The following is an 18,344-nucleotide window of genomic DNA, read 5'->3' as shown; positions in this document are numbered from 1 at the left end:
GTGGCACCGAACGAAGAGTCACGCCGAGGAGGAGATTGGGGGTGAAAGCGCTCTGGGTGGCTGGGCTGGTGAATGCTGCTTCGCTGGCTCTACTGCTTCTCATTGAGCTACCTGACGTCCTTCCCCATGCGCATGATTTAGTCCCCTAGAGGGTGGCGCAGGCGTGGAAAAAGGCAATCGATGGCGTGGGCGCATGGCTAGGAGAGAACACGGCCCTTTCCCATCACGACCCTCGCAAAGTGCCACCGCCAAGGACTCTCCACATATCTCTGCATATCCCCGGGTGCGTACACCATCACTCGGGTAAACGCGAGACAGAAACGCCACGCACTACGCCGCGTCCCGGACCAGCTCCACTCACCCACCTCCTTCGACTCCCCAGGCGCTTTCCCAGCTTTGCCCTCTCTTCCCTCAAGAGCTACTCTCCCCGAGGTGAAGCGGGTGCCCTCCTTTCTTTCGCTCTGCACATCAGGTCCTATCCTGCCTTCATGAGAACCTTAAAGGGGGGAGAGGCTGCAGGGACGGCGCCAATTGTGCATCAGCGACGTTTCCGATGTCGCTCCCCTCCAATTTCTTTCTGCATCCTTCAAGAGCATGCGTTAGCTTATTTAGCATGCATAAGAACCGCTGAAGCTGCCCGTGAGCATTACAGCGTCAGTGCGGCAACGTAGAGCGAGAGAAACGGGAATACACACAGTCACGCGTGTCTCAGAAAGCCCAACACAACCTTTGAACAATCGGTGCGTCCATCAGGAGGACCAGGCAAGCAGTCTGTGGGCACAAGCGGGGCGACGCCGAGAAAGCGAGGGAGGAGAGGGGGCTTAGATTAGACACAAGAGGCGATAGGAGTCGAAAGGGGGAGAGGTATTAAGGAAGCCAACCATGCGCGCTGGCGTAACCCTCATGCAGCGAAAAGAACAGCGGCAGCGAGCGTCATTTTTAAAAAAAGGCAAAAGAAAGGGTGAGGGAAGAAGTCACGACGAGGCAGTGACGGCGGATGCGAACTGCGGCGCGTGAACGATAATCCAAACAGAAGAAAAAATACACACCCGCAGACAGACAGACAGGCGGTGTGGGGGCGTAAAGGAGCGTCAACGAATAAGGCATCAACAGAGGCGGTGATCAGCGACGCGCAACAGCAACACGCGCAACAGTGGGACGACAGAGAGCACAGGCGCCTCAAAGCAGTGCGGCTCACTCCGTCCAGCAAAGGGTCTACACAAACGCATGAAAAGGGAAACCCATCGGCAGCGGCAGCATGGGCGAAAGGGGCTGGTGGCGCGCGCCTTTCCCTCTTGTTGGTCACGCCTGCCCACCTTCCCGGCTTCGCGTGAAGCCGCTGCCTCGACCTACGTAGCGCTAGTCACCGGTCACCATGAACGTGGCTACGTCACCGAGGTTCTTGAAGGTTGCCTGAAGCGACTCTATGTAGGGACGTGAGTCGTACTTGAACCCGTTTTCCTCGAAAAGCTGCCGCACTCGTGGCACCAGCTGCGCGAAGCGGAACTGCGGCATGCTGGGAAAGAGGTGGTGCTCCACCTGAAAGTTGAGGTAGCCCATGAACCACGTCACAAACCACGACGGCGTCACATCCATGGTGTAGACGGCCGCGTACTCGACGAAGTGTGCGTGCTGATCCTTTGGAAGCATAGGCAGGTGGGTGTGATTGAGAGCGAAGTTGATGAAGATAGAGGCGGCGCCGAAGGCCTGCGCGAAGAGAACGCCACCGAGGCCTTTCCAGAGCGAGACGTGTAGGTTGTGGCAGATAACGCCGACCGCGATCCAGCGGCACAGGATGGCGGCACCCTCTGTATAGCGCCGCGTGCGCACGACGTGGCGCACGTGAAGAAAAAGCTGCCAGTAGAGAGCTACAAGGCTGCAGGTGACGGGGCCGAACAGGTAAATCTGCCACGAGACCCACCGTCGCACGCTGGCACTCTTTTTGCCGCGGCGCGCGATGACTTTGTTGAAAGCGACGAGCGGCAGGGTCTCGAGGTCCACGTCGTAGTGGTGCTTCTGCGGGGTGGCGTGATGCTTGTTATGCTGCGAACGCCACCACGACGCGCTCATCCCGTCACCGAGTCCGTAGAGCAATTCCTGAATCTTGATGTCCAGCCAGCGAATACCCGTGACGCTGTAATGACCGGCCTCGTGCATCCACCAGCCGCAGCGCCCCTCTGCCACGCCAAGGATAGCCAGTGCGATGGGCCAAAGCATTGGAAGAGAAAACAGCATATAAAGACCAATGGCATGCATCAGGATCAGCTCCGAAAAGCGGTAGAGGATGTGCGACCAGTTTGCATCGAAAAGGCCTCCTTCACACAGGCCTCCTGCAGCGCTTTGAAATCCCGAGAGAGCTTCGCCAACCGCCTCTGCTCAGCCGCGCCAATGTGAAGCCGCGGCGGCGCTGGACGGTTGGGCAGTCGCTTAAGGTACTTGTCTGCCCTGGGCAGCTTAAAGTGGAACTGCTGGTACGTCTCGGTGGCATCACCGCTACCGAGGAAGTACTTCAGAATGCTGCCACCCGGATGCCTGAAGTTGGTGCAGTCATAAAGGATGCCGTCAATCAGAACCTCGTTGGGTTGCTGGGGAAGGACGTCGCCCGAGACCATGGCACAACACAAGGGTGAGAGGGGCGAAAAGCGGACCTAAAGTGGCAAGTATGGGCTGCGCACCAGTTAAAAGACAGAGAGCACAAAGACGAGAAGGCGAGAACGGGTGTAAGCAGGCAATCGAATCGAAAGTGCGCTCAGTCAGAAGGACTTGTCCATGAGAGAAACAGAAACGGAGCAGCTGCCCTCTGCTCCATCCCGGCGCGTCCTGCGGTGCTGCAATACCGCGCGCGCAGGAGTCAGAACGGAGCCCTCCCCCCCCCCCGGCATGTCACCCGCCCATGTCGGCGCGGCGCGGCGAGGCAGCGGTACACACGTGTTGCCGCAGCGCCGCCGACTCCGTTACCGGAGCACGCCCTCGGCCTCCTACCCAGCCTACACCACCCTTCGCAGGTCGCCGCAAGGGAGGAGGGGAGAGGCGAGAGCAGCGCGAGGTGCGCTCGAGCAACGCTGGCACCCCCACCCATCATGTCGGTGGCACACACGTCTTCACCGTCGTAGATCGCTCCCGCGCAGCACCGCCCAGGGCCACGCCGCCGCGCTCAGCAGCGAAAGGTCGCTGACCTGGCGGCATCCCAGCTGCCCGACGCTCCCACCACCGGCGGCGGCTCCGCATGGGCAGGCACAGAGAGGCCGCCTCGGCCTCCCCACGGCGAGCGTGGGTACCGGATCTCGGAGGCACTGCGCGCGGAGAGATGGTCTCCCCTCCCCTCTCGCCATCCGCCGTCCTGCGGGGAGAAGGGAAGGAGAAAAGCGGAAGGAAATGAGCGCTGGGCGGTGCGGAGAGGAGTACGGATACGCTCGACGGGTAAACGAGGGGTCCACAGAGAGCGCCAGAGAAACGCGGATGTAGCAAGCGTGCAGACAGTTGTATACGAATCGCATGTGCGCGGAAGGCTTAAGCAGACTCGAGTCGCGAGAGAGGCTGCCGACGCAGGAAAAAGGTAAGGCTTCAAAGTGCCTGGGTGGCAGCAACGAGCACAGCTGAGCTGACCGCCCCATCGAGGCGACCTTGCGCACAGTGGAGCAGCGTGTGGCAAGGCGCAGTGGCTTGGCGAACTTACGCTTTATCCGCTCCTCTCTTGCCCTGCTTTTCAGTTCTTTTACCAGCCGAATGAGCAGGCGAAACGGCACCGATACGTAAAGTTCAGCGAACGAAAAAATCCAAGAAAGCACAAGCTAGAGAGAGAGCGCGCGCGCCGGCCTCCCTGTTCTCGGGGTGATCCGCCAAGTCCACTCCGCCCAACCACCACAGGACGGACAGGAGCGAGAATCCACATACGCTGGGTGTATGTGTGGGCGGGTAGACGCGTAATTGCCTCGTAACGCCGCCCGTACTTCGTCGCTTCTGCCGAGAAATGTCGAGTGGTATTGGGAGCAGCGAAGAGAACAACGGGAAAGGACGATGGGCGAGCGAGAGTCATCTAGTCTATGTAATCTACTGACCCTATGTGTAGCGGTGTGTGTCGAGGAAAATTCTTTTGTGGGTGTGGGGAGAGCAGCAGCGTTCAAAGAGGCGAGCCATCAACGTAGCGCATTCAGCTCTTCTGCACCACCATTACCCCCCCTCCGTCGTCTAAAAAATATCCCATCCTCCTCCTTACGCGGTGAAAGCAGCCGTCCTCCATACATCACTGCTCCAGGCCGAGGCGCTGCTTCTCAGCTCCGGAGAGGTAGCGCTGAATCACGTCGGAGATCAGCTCCTCCAGCTCCCGCACGATGTCGGTAAAGATATTCTGCAGCGGCTGAAGACTCTTGCGGGACGGTGTCCCAGTAAGTGCGGAGCTGTTCAAGGCTGCGGTGTTGAGACATAGCGCCTCCATCACCTGACGCGCGCTCATAGTGCGCTTGTACAGAACAGCGAGGCTCTCGACCAGCAATCGCCGTGTCTTGAGAATAAACTCAAACATCGTCTGCTGTTCGCGAATATAATTTTCGTCGATCAGCCGCTGCTCACGCATCTCACGAAGAAGGGCGTATTTCGCCGCTTCATTTTGCACAGTGAGGCCGTCGCCGGCGCTCCCGAAGGACACGCCTGAAGCAGCGGCGTTACCCTCAGAGATCACGCTCTCTCTCGCGCCGGTGCCGCTGCCAGCCCCTTCACGGCCGACGCCCAGGGCCGCCGTCGAGTCTGTGAAGCTAGGAATCGCCCTCTTGAAGTTGGCTATATCCTCGTTCGGCACCTCACCCTCCCTTGAAGCACGTGCGAGAAGGCGCTCCAGCAGCACCTGCGCGTCGTTCGGTAGCCCTTGGAGTATGGAAGGGTGCTGAAGGTACTGCATGAGTTTCTGGTACGCTTCCGGATCGGTGGCCCGGAGGGTCTGAATAAACTGCAGGAAGGGTCCGTTCTGCTCCATCAGCTGCGCTTTGGTCAACTCATCGCACTGCAGGTCAAAGCGCGGGGCATTGCGCACGATGGTGGCGAGAAGGAGTGCAGACAGGTTTGGGTCCGTGACGCGGTCAGCGACGCGATGACGGAAGGCGTTCAGCAGCGCCGTCAAGTCACGGTCCTCTTCCTCACGGCGACGGATAGTGTACTCCATGGACGCCATGGCGGAGCTCATAAGGGAGTTCATCCTGCGTGCCTGCTCGAGCTCCGTTTTCAAGGCGGCGTTGTCACTCGCCAAGCCATCTTCGGCTGCGCTACGCAGCGGCTGGGCGGCGTTCGCGCTGCCCAATGATTCACACACGCGACGGTGCTCCGCCTGCAGCGAAGCCAGCTTCCCCTCCGTGTCGCGCAGTCGCTGCTCCAGCCGGTTCTTATTCGTCCGCTCCTCAGACAGCTGCTTCTCAGTGTTTGCTTTCTCGGTCTGCTTCGCGTTCGTCTCCGTGCGCGACTGGGAGAGCGCCACTTTCAGCTCCGCCACCTCCCCGCGGAGGGCCTGGCCTTCCCGCTCTACGACGGCCACCTTTGACGTGATGTCCGCCACCTCCTTGGCCAGGTTCGCATTGCTCTCCTCCAACTCTCTGCGTCGCTTCCGTTCGGCTGTGAGCTCTGCATCTAACGTGAGCCACTTCTCCTCTTCTTTGAAGACGCGCAGTCGCATCTCTTGCGCCTCCTCACGCGCCTTGAGGAGCTCCTCTGCCATGCAGGCACGGCTATTCCTCTCCGACTGCATGTCTACCTGCAATCGGCCTAGCGACAGGCCAAGCTTGGCCTCCACGGAGGAGGTGAACGCGGCTTGCTTGGTAGGTGGGAGGTGTGGCAGAGGCGCTGCAGGCACCTGCAGCCCTGCAACACTCCAGACGCGCAGTGTGGCATCATTGCCGAGACTCCACACCTGCGCCACTTCCTGGTGCATCGCCTTACAACAGCCGTAGATGAACTTGGTGTGCGCACCGGCAACGTTGACGGTCACCTTCGCCGTGGCAGCGTCGATCTGTACGACGCATTTTGTGAAGGTAGTCGCCACTACAGTTCCAGAGACCGCCACCATCCCTGTGACTCGCCCTATCCCGCTTACCCGGCGCTGCAGCTGCAGTGCCCCCTCCACAATTGCGTACACATCGACGTGCTCGTTCGTCCGAGAAGCCCATATGGTGCCGGTGGTGGGCTCGTGGAGCAGCGCTACGACTTCGCTCTTGCTCTCGGCGTGGTAGATGACGCACTCACCTGCTACCGGGTCCCATAGGTACAAGGCCCCCTTCGTATCAGCGCCAACGACAAAGCTGTAGAACTGAATCGCTGCCGTGCACGGAGAAGCGGACGTGGAAAGAGTGCGAAGCCGCTTGTGCGTCAGTGGGTGATGGACGTACACAGAGCCGCTGGTGGTGGCGATGACGGCGATGTGGCCGTTGAAGGAGAGGCTTACTACCTGCACTTTCCTCTCTGCGCCAGGAATGAGTATGGAGTCCACTGCCGTATGTGTGGCGAGCTTGTAGATGTGCACACGGCCCTCTCTCGTGCTAACCCAAACCTCCTCAAAGACTGTCATCATGTGCGTGACCTGTGCTGGTGTTGCGCCGTCGTCGTCGGTGAGAGCAATGTGTCTCACACAGGTGCCAGATCTCGCCGAGAAGACGGCGATGCCACCACTCTGCTTCGCGACCCATACCTCCTCGTTGGCCGCACAGCAGGTGCGGCCATCAACAGAAGCAGTGTGCAGAATGTTCATGCGATGGTGAACAGATGCGGGCCTCTGCATGTGTTTGGGTGTGGAGGGGGAAATGTGAAGGAGTGCACCGCAGGCAGAACGATGTGCTTTTGTGCTGTGAAGGAGTCCGCACCCCCTCCACTCTCTGGAGACGGGGGCAGTGGCAGGGGAGGGGGGAAATGTGAAGGAGTGCACCGCAGTTTGCACGACTACGGCAGCTGCAGCGCCGTCGTTTCGCGTCATGGACAGTGCGGTAGCGGAGGCGATGGACGGAAGTTATCGGCGCGGCGAAGACAACTAACAAGTGCGTGCAGTGTCTCGCAAACTCAAAGAGGAATCCTCCCTCGCCCTGCATCCGAGAGAGAGCGAGGAGCGCATCCTGAATGGCTCTGCTACCCCCCACCAGCAACCAACAACCTTCCATGCCAGCGTGCGTGATGCTCTGCTGTCCTGATGAGCATGGAAACAGAACGCTCTCTGCATCTCCGAATTCCTCCTGCATCTTTCCACCACTTCTTCCCGCGCAGTATCTCACTTAGCTCCTAAGAGTTGGCATGAGCGGTGGCGGCACACAGCCGGTGCGGCGGCGGGGGGAGGGGGGAAGCAAATTATATCTGTCCCAGCCTGATGAAAGAGAGAGGTACGAGAGCGTTAAACGCAATCGTAACGACAAAACACTTCAGTTCAAGCACATGCACACACAGTCGCAGGACTCGACATCAGCACAAGTCTTAATCCCACATACCCCACAGCCGCACGCTCAGAGAGATTGCAGCGTCTCTGTCTCTCTTCCCACCCAACCGCCCACACCACTCTTCGTCAGACGAGCATGGGCGTTGCCCTCACCCAACAACCTTAGAGCACCTTGCCGTCCCTCAACTGGCGTGCAACGAGAAGCCGAAAGCTCGCTCTCGCAAAGCTGCTCGACAACGACGGCCACCGTCCCTGCAGCGAAGCTAGCGGCGACAAGAGCGCCATCGATGCCATCAACGTTGACGTGCAGCGACCCCATAGTGTGTCAAACACGCACCACGTTCCCAGAACCAGCGAAGACCTGGATGACGGGGTAGTGGTAATACTTTCTCAGCTGCATATCGAACTGCGGAACCATGCACAGTCGTCCCGTAACGAGGAAGCGACCGCCCGTCTGTATGTCCTCCTTTAGTGGCGCCCAAAAATCATGTCCGTACACCCGCACCGTGTGGAAGTCCATGTCAGGGTCGCCAGGGGCCGGGGACGCAAACTCGGTCGCGACAGTGAACTGCAACACGTGATCCTGAAAAATGTACCCCTCCTCTACCTCCTGTACCTCACCCATCAGCACGCATATATTCACACAGCGCCAGTGCGCAGCAATGTCACCCTCCTCCGGTGCGTTCGGTGCCACGTCGAGTTGGTACTGTGGGGCATCAGGGAGTGCCCCTTCCTGCTGCCGCACGTACTGTGCAGCGCTGAAGCTGGAAGCGCCCCCAGGAACTGCTGCGTTGTCTGCCGCTGTGCCAGACACGCCACTGCCGGTGGTGGAGCCGCCACCGGTGGTAGAGCCAGGCGCACCTGGAGAGGGCCCCGAAGCATCGATGGTTGCGGCTGCCGTGCTCGCGCCGCCCAGGAGAGCCGAGGACAAGCTAGAGGTCGGCATCTCCATATTGTGCTTCGCCAGGTAGTGGTGCTGCAGCGCCGCCTCCAGGCGAAACGTCTTTTGGCAAACTGTGCAGACGAACATCCGCTTCTCCGTGTCCGCAGCAGCACGGTCACCGCCATTGCCGCCCTCACCACTGCCGGCAGTGGCCGGTGCGGCGGCAGCCTGCACGCCTGAGACAGGGCCTGGTGGAGCAGAGGGCGCGGCCGTCCCGCCGATAGATGCGGCGACGTGATCGAGTGGAGTGGCAAAGGGCGCCGTATACGGCGACGCGGCGCTGCTGGGCAGTGGAGAAAAAGACGCTGCGGCGACTGCGCCGGCCGCCGGTGCGGTAGAGGCCGGTGATCCGCCATGTGCAGTGCCCTTCAGCTGATCTGGCTCCAGAGGGACCAGCCTGCCGTCCTTTTTGATGAGCGCCTTAGCGCAGTTGCCGTGGCGCGTCATAATGTGATGCGTGAGCGCGTTTAAGAGGCGGAACGCTTTCCCACACTCACCGCACTGATACGGAGCGTCCTTCGGTGCGTTGCGGGCCGCAGTGGTGCTCACTTCGCGAAGCGAAGTTGTGATAGGCGCCGCAGTATCGATAAGGCTGCTACGCCCTGACCACGGCGTTACGCACTTCCCGACGCGAGGCAGCGGTACCAAAGCAAGCCACCGTCGCTGACACGCTGCCACAGCAATCCGCCGCATGCGCGAAAAGCGCGCCAAAGCGCGAGGGAATCGAAGAAGACGCGTGCCAGGTAAAGGGGCCGTATGTACGGCAGTCGCTACGGCAACAGCACCTCCTGCTGACGCAGCACTGACGTGTGAAGTAAACGCGGGTGGCGAAGCGGCGCAAAGATGTGCGAAGAAAAGAATGAGCCCCCACCCTTTCCACACCACACACATAACGGACGCACCCCCACACTTACAAGCGCGCTAACGCGAGGTAGAGAGCCGTCACGCTTCAGATCCCATGAGAGAAGTAGACGGAGGAGGAGGAGGGGGAGGAGGGGGAGGAGGAAGGCGCGGGTGCGTCCGTCAGCTAAAGAGAAGCGGTGCCTCACAATACGCGTCATGAGGGCATTTATGATGGTTGAAGCGGGTCGGTCAAGGAGAGAGTGATGGAGGCGAAGAGGGTGCCGCGACACCGCCGCGCTCTCTCAGGTCTCGAAGTGCCTCAAAGACAGCAAAGCGATTCGACCCTCACGTCTGTGTCTTCTGTCCCTTTTCTCTGTGTCTGTGACCCACAGCTCCCTTGAGCACCGCGCGCTCATCTGGTGATGTGAAGACGAAGCGAATCAGCTGCAAATATCAAACACATTCTTCTCTCGCCACACACCCACAAGCACTCGCGCTAACGCCAGCAGGGCTGCGTCTCGGGCTGTATAGGGCAGATTGAGGCAGAGGGAGCCCGCCTCGTGCAGCATCCCTTGCACCACCGCCCTCGTATCCCCAACACCCTCCAAGCCCTCGACCGCGGCATCGCAGGCGTGGCCGACCAGTAAGGCCGACAGGTACCTCTGCACCCACCCTCCAGAGCACCCGCTCGATGGGGCCTCCGAGCCGGCCGTTTCCGCTGCAAACGGCACGTTACTCACCAGAAGAGACGTGACGAGTCGATGCTCGACGGTGGTCCGCAGGTAAAACCCCATCTCAGTCCTTGCCGCGACCTCCTCGCAACCTTCCGAGTTCTCGAAGACAAGACGATGCAGCGCCGCCAGCAACTCCTCCTCGGCGAGGGAGGATAGCCGCAGGACATCACGCCACGCAGAAAGCGATTGCAGGCGCCGCTGCAGTTCGCAGGCGCTTAGGAACACAGTGGATGTAAAAGAGGGCATCGAATAGGCCCATTCTTTCGACGCGATCTTGTCGACCGCCTCCCCAAGGGTGGCAGCATCACCCCTGGAAGGGCGCCGACCCTCACCCTCTACGAAGGGCATGTCCGCTGCGACGGCTCCAATAACATCGAGGGTAAAGATAGGCACGTCTGCGCACCGGTGGCGCGCTGTGGCGAAGCTCTGCTGCAGCGCCAAGGCGTCGAGCTCCCACGGTGCCTCAGCATCCAGAACGCGGTTACCCTCCGTGAGGAAAAACTCCGCCATGCTCCTTTTCAGTGCGTCCACGGCGCCCGGCTCACCGGCGGCACAGCCCGATTCTACGAGTGTGGTGACGGGGCTTCGCACCGAGCCCACCGACGATGTCTTGAACGCCACGTAGTCCCCTTCCGGGTAGAGGTAGCGACTGAGGGACGTACGTGAAGTACTCAACAGCAGCGTGCAGTGATGGTAAGCAATGTCGCGATGCACGCGCATTGCAGACCCCGTGATCTTCTTACCGTCGAGGAACAGGTCGTGCCGCCCTGTAGTGGTCAAACGCGCTGAGTCGATCGCGTAGCTCGCACAGAGCCCAAGGCGCACCAGCTGGATCGTCTTCTCAGGGGAGTAGCGACTGCGATGTGTGAGGAAAGAGAAGCAGAGGTTGCCCTCGTCGTGAAAGACGGCACCGCCGCCAGAGGCGCGACGAGCGACGGATACGCCGTCCGCCGCTGCCCGCCGCAGGGACACCTCTTGGAAGATGTTTTGGTTACGCCCCACGACGACGCACGGACGGTTGACGTACAGAAGAGCAAGGCACTGCCTCTTGTCGAACAGCAGACCACGAACGAGCGACTCCTCCGCCGCGAGATTTTCGAAGATGCTAAGGCTGTTCGTTTCGGCGACGACAAGGTTGGCGCTGCTGTGCAGAGCGGCCGTCGGCGCCTTTGCTGCCGTGCAGTTGGACTCGAGAAAGTCAACAAGAGACGTCAGCGGCTGCCGATATCGTCGCAGGAGAGTCGCCCACATGTTTTGCGCGTGTCTGCGCCTGTCTGTGCGTGCGGGGCGCCGGTGTTGAAGAGGGATGAAGGAGATGGACACAGTCGAGGCGAGGCGGGCGTGAGGGAGTAAAACAGCGAAGTCCCCCCTCCCCAACGCAAAGGCGGAGCGCGAGAGAGGAAGTCTGCTGTGTGTATGTGTATTCGTGTCAGTTTTCATGGGGGTGGAAGTCGTGAACGGCAAGTGTGCCGTTCACCGACAGTGCGGTCAGGGTGCCCCTCGCCTGGTCTGTCTGCAGACTGAGCGCTTTGGCTATGCTGCGCAGCGCATGCAGAGTGAGTTCTATGCCTCTGCGCCACGTTTCTTCGCAGTGACTATCACTCACCGAGCGCACAGCGAGCGAGAGAGAGGGGGAGATGAGCAGCTCCCGTCGGGGTATCTATGAGGCGCCCATGTTGTGAGAAAATGGCGCTTGATGCCACCCCACCCAGCTTAACCTCAGACCTCTCCGTGCGCCTCCCCCTCTTCCCCGTCTGCCGTGTTCAAGGTTGAATTGGTGTACATCAGCGGAGCCTCAAAGCGACAACGCGCCTAAGCCGCGAGCGATAAGGGCAAGCGCGCACCTCTTCGCACCCCTCTCTTCCCTCTGCTTGCCTAATCACCGCAGCCCCCACCTCAGAGGCGGTCGCACCGCGCTGCAGCCTGTGCAGCAATCGCAGGAGGAAGCAAGACAGGAAAATGCTGTCGATGTGGACTCCAACAGGGCAACGTCGCCAACGGTGGATGCACAGAGAGGGAAAGTACGGCATCTATCCGCCGCAGCCGCCCCCCGCCCTCCTCCTCCCTCTCCTCAACACGATCGCGTCACTCCCCATTTGTCGGCACAGCCTTCGGTACCGTGTCCTCGTACGTCACCTCGACAGTGTTGTTCGCAGTGGATCTGCGCAGAAGATAGCTGCCGAGATAGTCCACGGGATTCGGTGGTCGCACACGGCACACGTCCTCGAGCGCGAGTGCCAGCACCCCCATTACCGTGCGCTCCAGATACACCTGAGTGGGAAGGGTGGAGAGGTCATTATCGCTGTCGGCGGCATTTGTCAACGCCTCTGGGGGCAGGAGGCTATCGTCGGCAGGTGCTGCCACAGTTGTTGCCGCGCATGCACCCTCCGTGTCCACCATCGGCGGCGATGCAGAAGACGACATGACGGTGACGTCGGCACTGCGCACCGGGAACGAAGAGAGAAAATGCGGCACTCTCTGACGAAAGAGCCTGTGAAGCGTGCAAAGCTGCTCGATGAGCTGTCTGAGAAGATGATCACCGCGAGCGTGTGTGCTTGCCGAAGCTGCGACGCGTCACGTCGCAAACGGCGCTGATGCGGGGCAAAACAATGACACAGTAATGCGAGGAAGACAGGAAAGTTGGGCACCGAGACGAAGGCATGCATGAGCAGAGGCTGTGCAGGTGGGAGTGTTGCCCTCACAAGCGTTGGCCGTATGTACTGCCACGCAGACAGTCACGACGGTGTATGTGTGTGTGTGTGTGCGTGCGTGTGCGTCTGTGTGGCGGGTGCGCAACTTCGTCATTGACACCCAAATGTTTCTCCGTTGTCGATGTCTGGCTGGGGCACGTTTCGCAGGGCAACCGCTGCGTGAAATGGGAGGCAACAGGAGGAGATAGGACAAAACGCCTTTGTATCCTTGCGCCGGTCAACGTCATCCCGCACCCCTCATCACAGCCCCGGAAAGGAGAGCGCGTCGTGACGACGGTGACGCGTGCAACTGCCTCCACTACAACCCTGCCCCATGCATCACCGACGCACGGACAATTCAGGTCTGCCGAAAGAGGCGCTGCCCAACCTGCCTGCACGCAGGTGTCTTGGGAGCTCGAGTACATGCGTCAGGGCCGATGCGCTGCAACAAAGCTGTGCCTTTTCTCTACCCCCGCATCCGTGAAGAGAGCAAGATAAACGGACAAAGAGTGGGGGGAGGGTGGCAGCAGTAGCCCCGTCTCTGTCGCCCCCTTCACACTCTGAGCGCATCTCTCGTGTGCGGGCAGGTGCACTAACACGGGACCGGAGAGCCGAAGAGAATTAGAGGATATTAAAGTATTACAATGAGCAACGACGGCACAGCACATCACAGTACAAAACTTAGATAGGGGGGCGAGAGTCAACGCCGGCGTCGCGGCACTGCTTCAGGCGACACGGCTGAGGAGTAGCGGGTGAGAGTTGAGGAGGAGGCACTGGGCGACAAAGAAGAGGGTGGGGAAAACAGAGAGGGCGCGAGGACGGCTGCCGCTCGATCGCCTCCCTCTCCCTCCTCCATCGATCCACCCGTGCCCGTTGCCGCCACCGTCTATCCCGTGTAACGCACACATATTGTGCAACACCACCACCTCCGCACTGACAACGAGAACCCCTGCCCTCGCTGCCCGCCTCCCTCCTTTGCCCAAAGAAACGATAGGTGCCACAAACGCCTGTGTGCGCAACCCTTCACTCAGGAGAGAGGGGGAGAGAGGGGGAGGTGCCACTGCACGTCACTAGGGCGCACACTTTTACGGCAGCAGCAGATGACGCCGCACACTAGCATATAAGCAAATGGGGACGCGAATAGGCGAAACGGCAGTGCCGGCGGGAACACAGAGAGCGAGAGAGAGCCCGGGGCAGAAAGGAGGGGAGCCGTACCTCCATCCACTCACGCACGCCTTTGAGTCCACTCGCTCCGCGACCCCACTTAGAGTGTGAACAGAAAGCCCCTTGTAAAGAAGAGAAACGGCAGATCGCGTGGAAGGTGACGACCGAAGTTACACGTTTTTTTGGCGACAGCGTCCGAGTCCACCCCTTTGGGGGGGGATAACTGCAGCGTGCATCTGGCCACCTTGGGAAGGCGTGTTCGCCTTTCGACCTCGCGGATGTGCGGAGCAGCCGTCACTAAGAAAGCAGAGCACTGCGTATCCACCCTCCTTCAGGCCCGCAACGACTCCCTCGTGCGGTGGAGGCGCCTCTCCCGCCACTCAGTAGTCCGTGAAAAGCATCAGCGAGGCCTTCTCGATCACGAAGCAGCCGAGAGCATCGAGCACAAGAAGCTGCGTGAAGCGCGTGCGGAACGCTTCGGTGGGAAAGGCGGTGATTTCAAACTCCTTGTTGAACTCCGGGTTCGCCTCGGAGGCGAAGCAGAAGACGACGAGGCCGAGGATGATGAGGGCGATGAACATCGGGCGGTTCTTGTAGATACCCTGCATGAACGGCTCACCGCGGTAGTTCACGGCGAAGGTGACGCCGGAGATGAGGGTGGTGAGGAGAAACATCGTGGAGTTGAGCAGTGTCGGCTTGAACTCCTCGTCGTGATAATTCGTGCTCATGTCCGTCATGGTTGCCGCGTCCACCTCGGACACCATCCACGACGTCCTCATCATGCAGTACAGGTGCAGCGCAAACTGGCAGAAAACCGTGCAGATCATGTACGGGTGAAACACCTTCGTGACGGGGCGCTGACGGCACAGGTGCGTCAGCGGCTTGCTGCGGGACATGAAGAGGAAGCACACAGACAAAATAATGCCGGCCAAAATCATTTGCTTCTCGCCAAACTTCACCCCAGCGCAGTGAAGGACCGACATGGAGTACGCCTGCGTGAGGCAGTTCAGTGCAAGGATCTTGTACATCATGTGCGTCGTCACGAGAGTCGTGCGGCCGAGGCGCACGATGTCGCACACAGACGTGAGCGCCTTCGAACGGCACGTGAACGGTGCCGCGATGGAAGCGTCGCCGAGTTTAATCATCGGTGGGCCGCCCATACTCTCGTCATCTGCGTTGAAGAGCGACTCCATCAAAAAGTCCGACTCACCGGCCCCACTCGGCGGCAGCGGTGCCGCGGTCGCCTTCTTCGCCGCCTTCGCCTTTTCAGCGTCCTGCAGCTGTTTGTTCCAGTGCACAATTTGCTTAATCTCCACCTTGCGCTTCGCCTCCAACACCTTCCACCTCATCATCTCCATGAACGGCGTCCCCACCGGCGGCTCTGGCGGCACCACGGTGAACTTAAAGTTCGGTGGCACCTTGAGCTCGGCCGGCACATCCGGCTCGTTGTGCGGCTGCGGGCCCACAGCCAGCTCCTTGTTCTCCGACTTGGGGGCGACCGAGGCCGAGTTCAGCACGGCAATGCCCGCCTGCGCCTGCTTTAGCGCACCAACGTCGTTGGTGCCGTCGCCGGCCATCATGACGATGTGATTCTTCTTCTTGAGGTCTGTGACGATCTCTTCCTTCTGGGTTGGCGCGCACCGAGCCCAGATGGTGACCTGCTCGTTGTACACCTCGATGATGTGCTGCATCGACTCAGGGCTGACCACCTCCGCGTTCACGCAGAGATCCCATTCGTTATCGCGCGGCGTCCGCCTCCGACGACTGCGCTGAAAGGTGTTGGCGATGATCTCCGTCGCCGTCCCCGGCTGAACCACGCTCGTCACCGAGTCCACCCACTCGATTTCGCCACTGGCTGCCCTTTCCCTCGCCACCAGCTGGCGCTTGCACAGCAGCATCGACACGTCCTTGCCGACCGAGATGGCCGTTTGAACGCTGTCACCGGTGATGATGACGCAGCGGTGGCTGCCACCCTCCAAGTTCTCAATCGTCTCCTTGGCGTCCTTCTTCAGCGGGCAGACGTACACGGCGAGACCGGCGAACCGCAGGTCCTTCTCGACGCTCTCGCGGCGGAGAGAGAGGATCGCCTCCTTCGACGACCGCTCCGCCTCTGTCAGCGGCCGGTAGGCCAGGGCGATGACGCGGTACCCCTTCGCCGCGGTCTCCTCGGCAATCCGCAGGCAGTTTTCAGGGACGGACTCGCACAAGGCCGCGATCGACTCCGGCGAGCCCTTGGCAACGATGTACTTGCCGTCTGGGGTGGAGACGACGCAAGCCATGCGGCGCAGTGCGGCAAGGAAAGGAAAGCGCAGTAGGACCCTGTACACCCTCCGAGGCTCCGCGGTCGCTTTCCTGCCCTTATCGCCGAGAGGCTTGGGGTCGTACTGGATTTGATCCTCCCTGTCGATGCGGTAGCCGAGAGCGGCGATGGCGGCCTTTTCCATCTCATCTCCCGCCAGAGTCTCTTCGTCGAGATACACGAGGGAGTGGCACGTGGCGAGGACCACCTCCGAGAACTTGGGAATGGTCTTCAGCTTGTTTAGCAGCCCCTTGCCATCGGCCATGTCCACGCCGCCAAAGAGCATCTCGTCCGTGGTGAGGGTGCCGGTCTTGTCGAAGCAGCACGTGTCCACTTTACCCGCATACGGGATGCGGAACGGCTCCGTGCAGAACACCTGCAGCTTCGTCAGCGCCAGCAGCGTCGTGTTGACAGCCAGCGAGAGCTCCATGGGAAGCTCCGGCGGTACCACGGAAGTGATGATCTGCACGCAGGACAAGAAGAGTTTCCACCGGCTGCGGTGCGGGTCTGCCAGGCCCCGTTTCAGTAGGTATCCGCTGGCCGCCAGCGCGAAGACCACGAGCACGCCAATGAAAGCAAAGGCCTCCCCGCTGTTCTCGCTGACGCGACCCTGACTGTGCAGAATGGTGCGCAGCAGCTTCCCCTGCTTCGTCTCAAAGCCCGTCTTGAGCACGACGGCAAGCGCCTTGCTCTTGTCGCGATTGTGCTCAGCCTCCTCGGAGTGTTCGTGGGGCCCATTGCTAAGCAGGATCTGCGTGCCGGAGAACAGCATGTGTCGCGCGTGCTTCTTGACGCTGAGGGCTATCTCCACATCATCCAGTGCCTCTTTCAGCTGCGGCGTTGACTCGCCTGTCAGGCTGGCCTCGTTCACCACCGCGGTACCTTTCACCAGCACCGCGTCGACAGGGCACGGGGCGTTGCTTGGTACCACAATCAAATCCAGCGGCAGCAGGGCATCGGTCCTGATTGTGACACGCTTGCCGCCGCGCATGACGTCGATGTCCCGTACCGGCACCTCAGCCATATCGCGGAGCGTACGCATGTTGCGAATGCGCTGGTAGACCGTTGTGCACTCCATGCCCACCATCATGACGCCTGTGAAGAGGGAGTAGTACCAGTACTCGTCGAGGCACCAGAGCAGCACGCAAAACATTTGGAACACAAAGAAGGGCGAGAGGGCGTGGTCCACGAAGAGGTCTTGGAACTCGGGGATCACAACCTCCATCTTGTTGACCCCGTATATGTCCTCCTGCTTGCTGCGGTCCGTCTCCTTCTTGAGCCCCTCCGAGCGAGTGTAATAGGAGAAGCTGTGCTTCGTAGGGAAGCGCGGCTTCACAAACATGCCCTCGCGCTCATCCAGCTTCCACTTGCGCTGCTGGAACACAAAGCACGGTGGGTGACCGTCATCGCTCTCCTGGTGCAACGGCACGATCTCCGACTCCCCTTTGTGCAGGTGCGTCTCGACCAGCACATCGGTAGCCTCCGTCAGCTGCTCCATCGCCACGGTGCGATAAATGATATGCGCGCGGAACTTCACGGACCAAATCGTGAAGAGGGAGAGAAAAGAGTGGAGGAAGATGACGACGGGGAAGCAGATGGCGTGAAAGAAGTCGATGTATGTCTGATGCACCAGGTACGTCACGCGGTCCCACACGAGCTCGGGGTTGAGGTAGAGGACGGCGGACACGACGTAGAGTAAAATGAAGGGCCACACGGTGATCCACGTATACCACTCGCGGCGACGGAGCAGCCGCAGCTGCCGGATCATGGTATTCCCAACAATCATCTCGGTGGACATGGCTGCGAAAGGGGCGTGATCGGTGTGCCCGACGAGCGATCAAGAAAACAAGGCAGAGAAGGAAGTGAGCGGCACGGCAGTCACTGGCACGGGTGACTGAGCGAGCCGCGGAAGGGGCGAGCTGCCCGCCAATGACAAGCCCACTCGCACACGTGGCCAGGGAACGAGGAGACCGTTCAATGAGTGGCGAGAGGCTTTCCACAGGTCGCCGCCGACGTTTAGGTGTGGCACTGCGTGGGAGGGAAGAGAGGGGGTAAGAGGGGGACAGAGGACACTTCGAGTACGATCGGGGCGCGCACGGGGTCGTCGTTGAGGAAAGTGTCGAGGAGAGCAAAGGAGAGAAGAGGAGAGGGAGAAAGGGTGAAATCGCGAAGAGGGGACCGCGGCACTGGGCCAGCAGTGGGCTCGCTGGATGCGAGCCCAGAAGGGAGGAGAGTGGGCGCCTGATGCACCCTCACGTCCTCCAGAAGAAGC

The 18,344-nt window shown here is 60.4% G+C and overlaps 7 protein-coding genes across 7 annotated transcripts; all 7 read right to left on the bottom strand.

Annotated features, from left to right (window-relative positions):
* Positions 1–1,359: 1,359 nt before the first annotated feature.
* LSCM1_07380 (uncharacterized protein) lies at positions 1,360–2,256 on the bottom strand (the record flags this gene model as incomplete). Its single annotated transcript, XM_067324752.1, has 1 exon — positions 1,360–2,256. One exon carries the CDS (start codon positions 2,254–2,256, stop codon positions 1,360–1,362), a length of 897 nt encoding a protein of 298 aa, XP_067181109.1.
* A 5-nt stretch (positions 2,257–2,261) lies between these two features.
* On the bottom strand, positions 2,262–2,612 carry LSCM1_07379 (uncharacterized protein; the record flags this gene model as incomplete). The annotated part of the gene is made up of 1 exon (XM_067324751.1): positions 2,262–2,612. One exon carries the CDS (start codon positions 2,610–2,612, stop codon positions 2,262–2,264), a length of 351 nt encoding a protein of 116 aa, XP_067181108.1.
* A 1,631-nt stretch (positions 2,613–4,243) lies between these two features.
* On the bottom strand, positions 4,244–6,727 carry LSCM1_07378 (uncharacterized protein; the record flags this gene model as incomplete). Its single annotated transcript, XM_067324750.1, has 1 exon — positions 4,244–6,727. One exon carries the CDS (start codon positions 6,725–6,727, stop codon positions 4,244–4,246), a length of 2,484 nt encoding a protein of 827 aa, XP_067181107.1.
* A 997-nt stretch (positions 6,728–7,724) lies between these two features.
* LSCM1_07377 (uncharacterized protein) lies at positions 7,725–9,035 on the bottom strand (the record flags this gene model as incomplete). Its single annotated transcript, XM_067324749.1, has 1 exon — positions 7,725–9,035. One exon carries the CDS (start codon positions 9,033–9,035, stop codon positions 7,725–7,727), a length of 1,311 nt encoding a protein of 436 aa, XP_067181106.1.
* A 590-nt stretch (positions 9,036–9,625) lies between these two features.
* Positions 9,626–11,170, bottom strand: LSCM1_07376 (uncharacterized protein; the record flags this gene model as incomplete). Its single annotated transcript, XM_067324748.1, has 1 exon — positions 9,626–11,170. One exon carries the CDS (start codon positions 11,168–11,170, stop codon positions 9,626–9,628), a length of 1,545 nt encoding a protein of 514 aa, XP_067181105.1.
* An 834-nt stretch (positions 11,171–12,004) lies between these two features.
* On the bottom strand, positions 12,005–12,343 carry LSCM1_07375 (uncharacterized protein; the record flags this gene model as incomplete). The annotated part of the gene is made up of 1 exon (XM_067324747.1): positions 12,005–12,343. One exon carries the CDS (start codon positions 12,341–12,343, stop codon positions 12,005–12,007), a length of 339 nt encoding a protein of 112 aa, XP_067181104.1.
* Positions 12,344–14,153: 1,810 nt separating this feature from the next.
* Positions 14,154–17,870, bottom strand: LSCM1_07374 (uncharacterized protein; the record flags this gene model as incomplete). The annotated part of the gene is made up of 1 exon (XM_067324746.1): positions 14,154–17,870. The coding sequence occupies one exon, from the start codon at positions 17,868–17,870 to the stop codon at positions 14,154–14,156; it is 3,717 nt and encodes a 1,238-aa protein (XP_067181103.1).
* Positions 17,871–18,344: the final 474 nt, after the last annotated feature.

The sequence above is a fragment of the Leishmania martiniquensis genome, chromosome 7 (genome assembly GCF_017916325.1).
Source record: "Leishmania martiniquensis isolate LSCM1 chromosome 7, whole genome shotgun sequence".
In the NCBI taxonomy this organism is placed as follows: Eukaryota; Euglenozoa; class Kinetoplastea; order Trypanosomatida; family Trypanosomatidae; genus Leishmania; species Leishmania martiniquensis.
The sequence above is the reverse complement of the archived record's forward strand: the minus strand, read 5'-3'. Positions and strand labels throughout refer to the sequence as shown.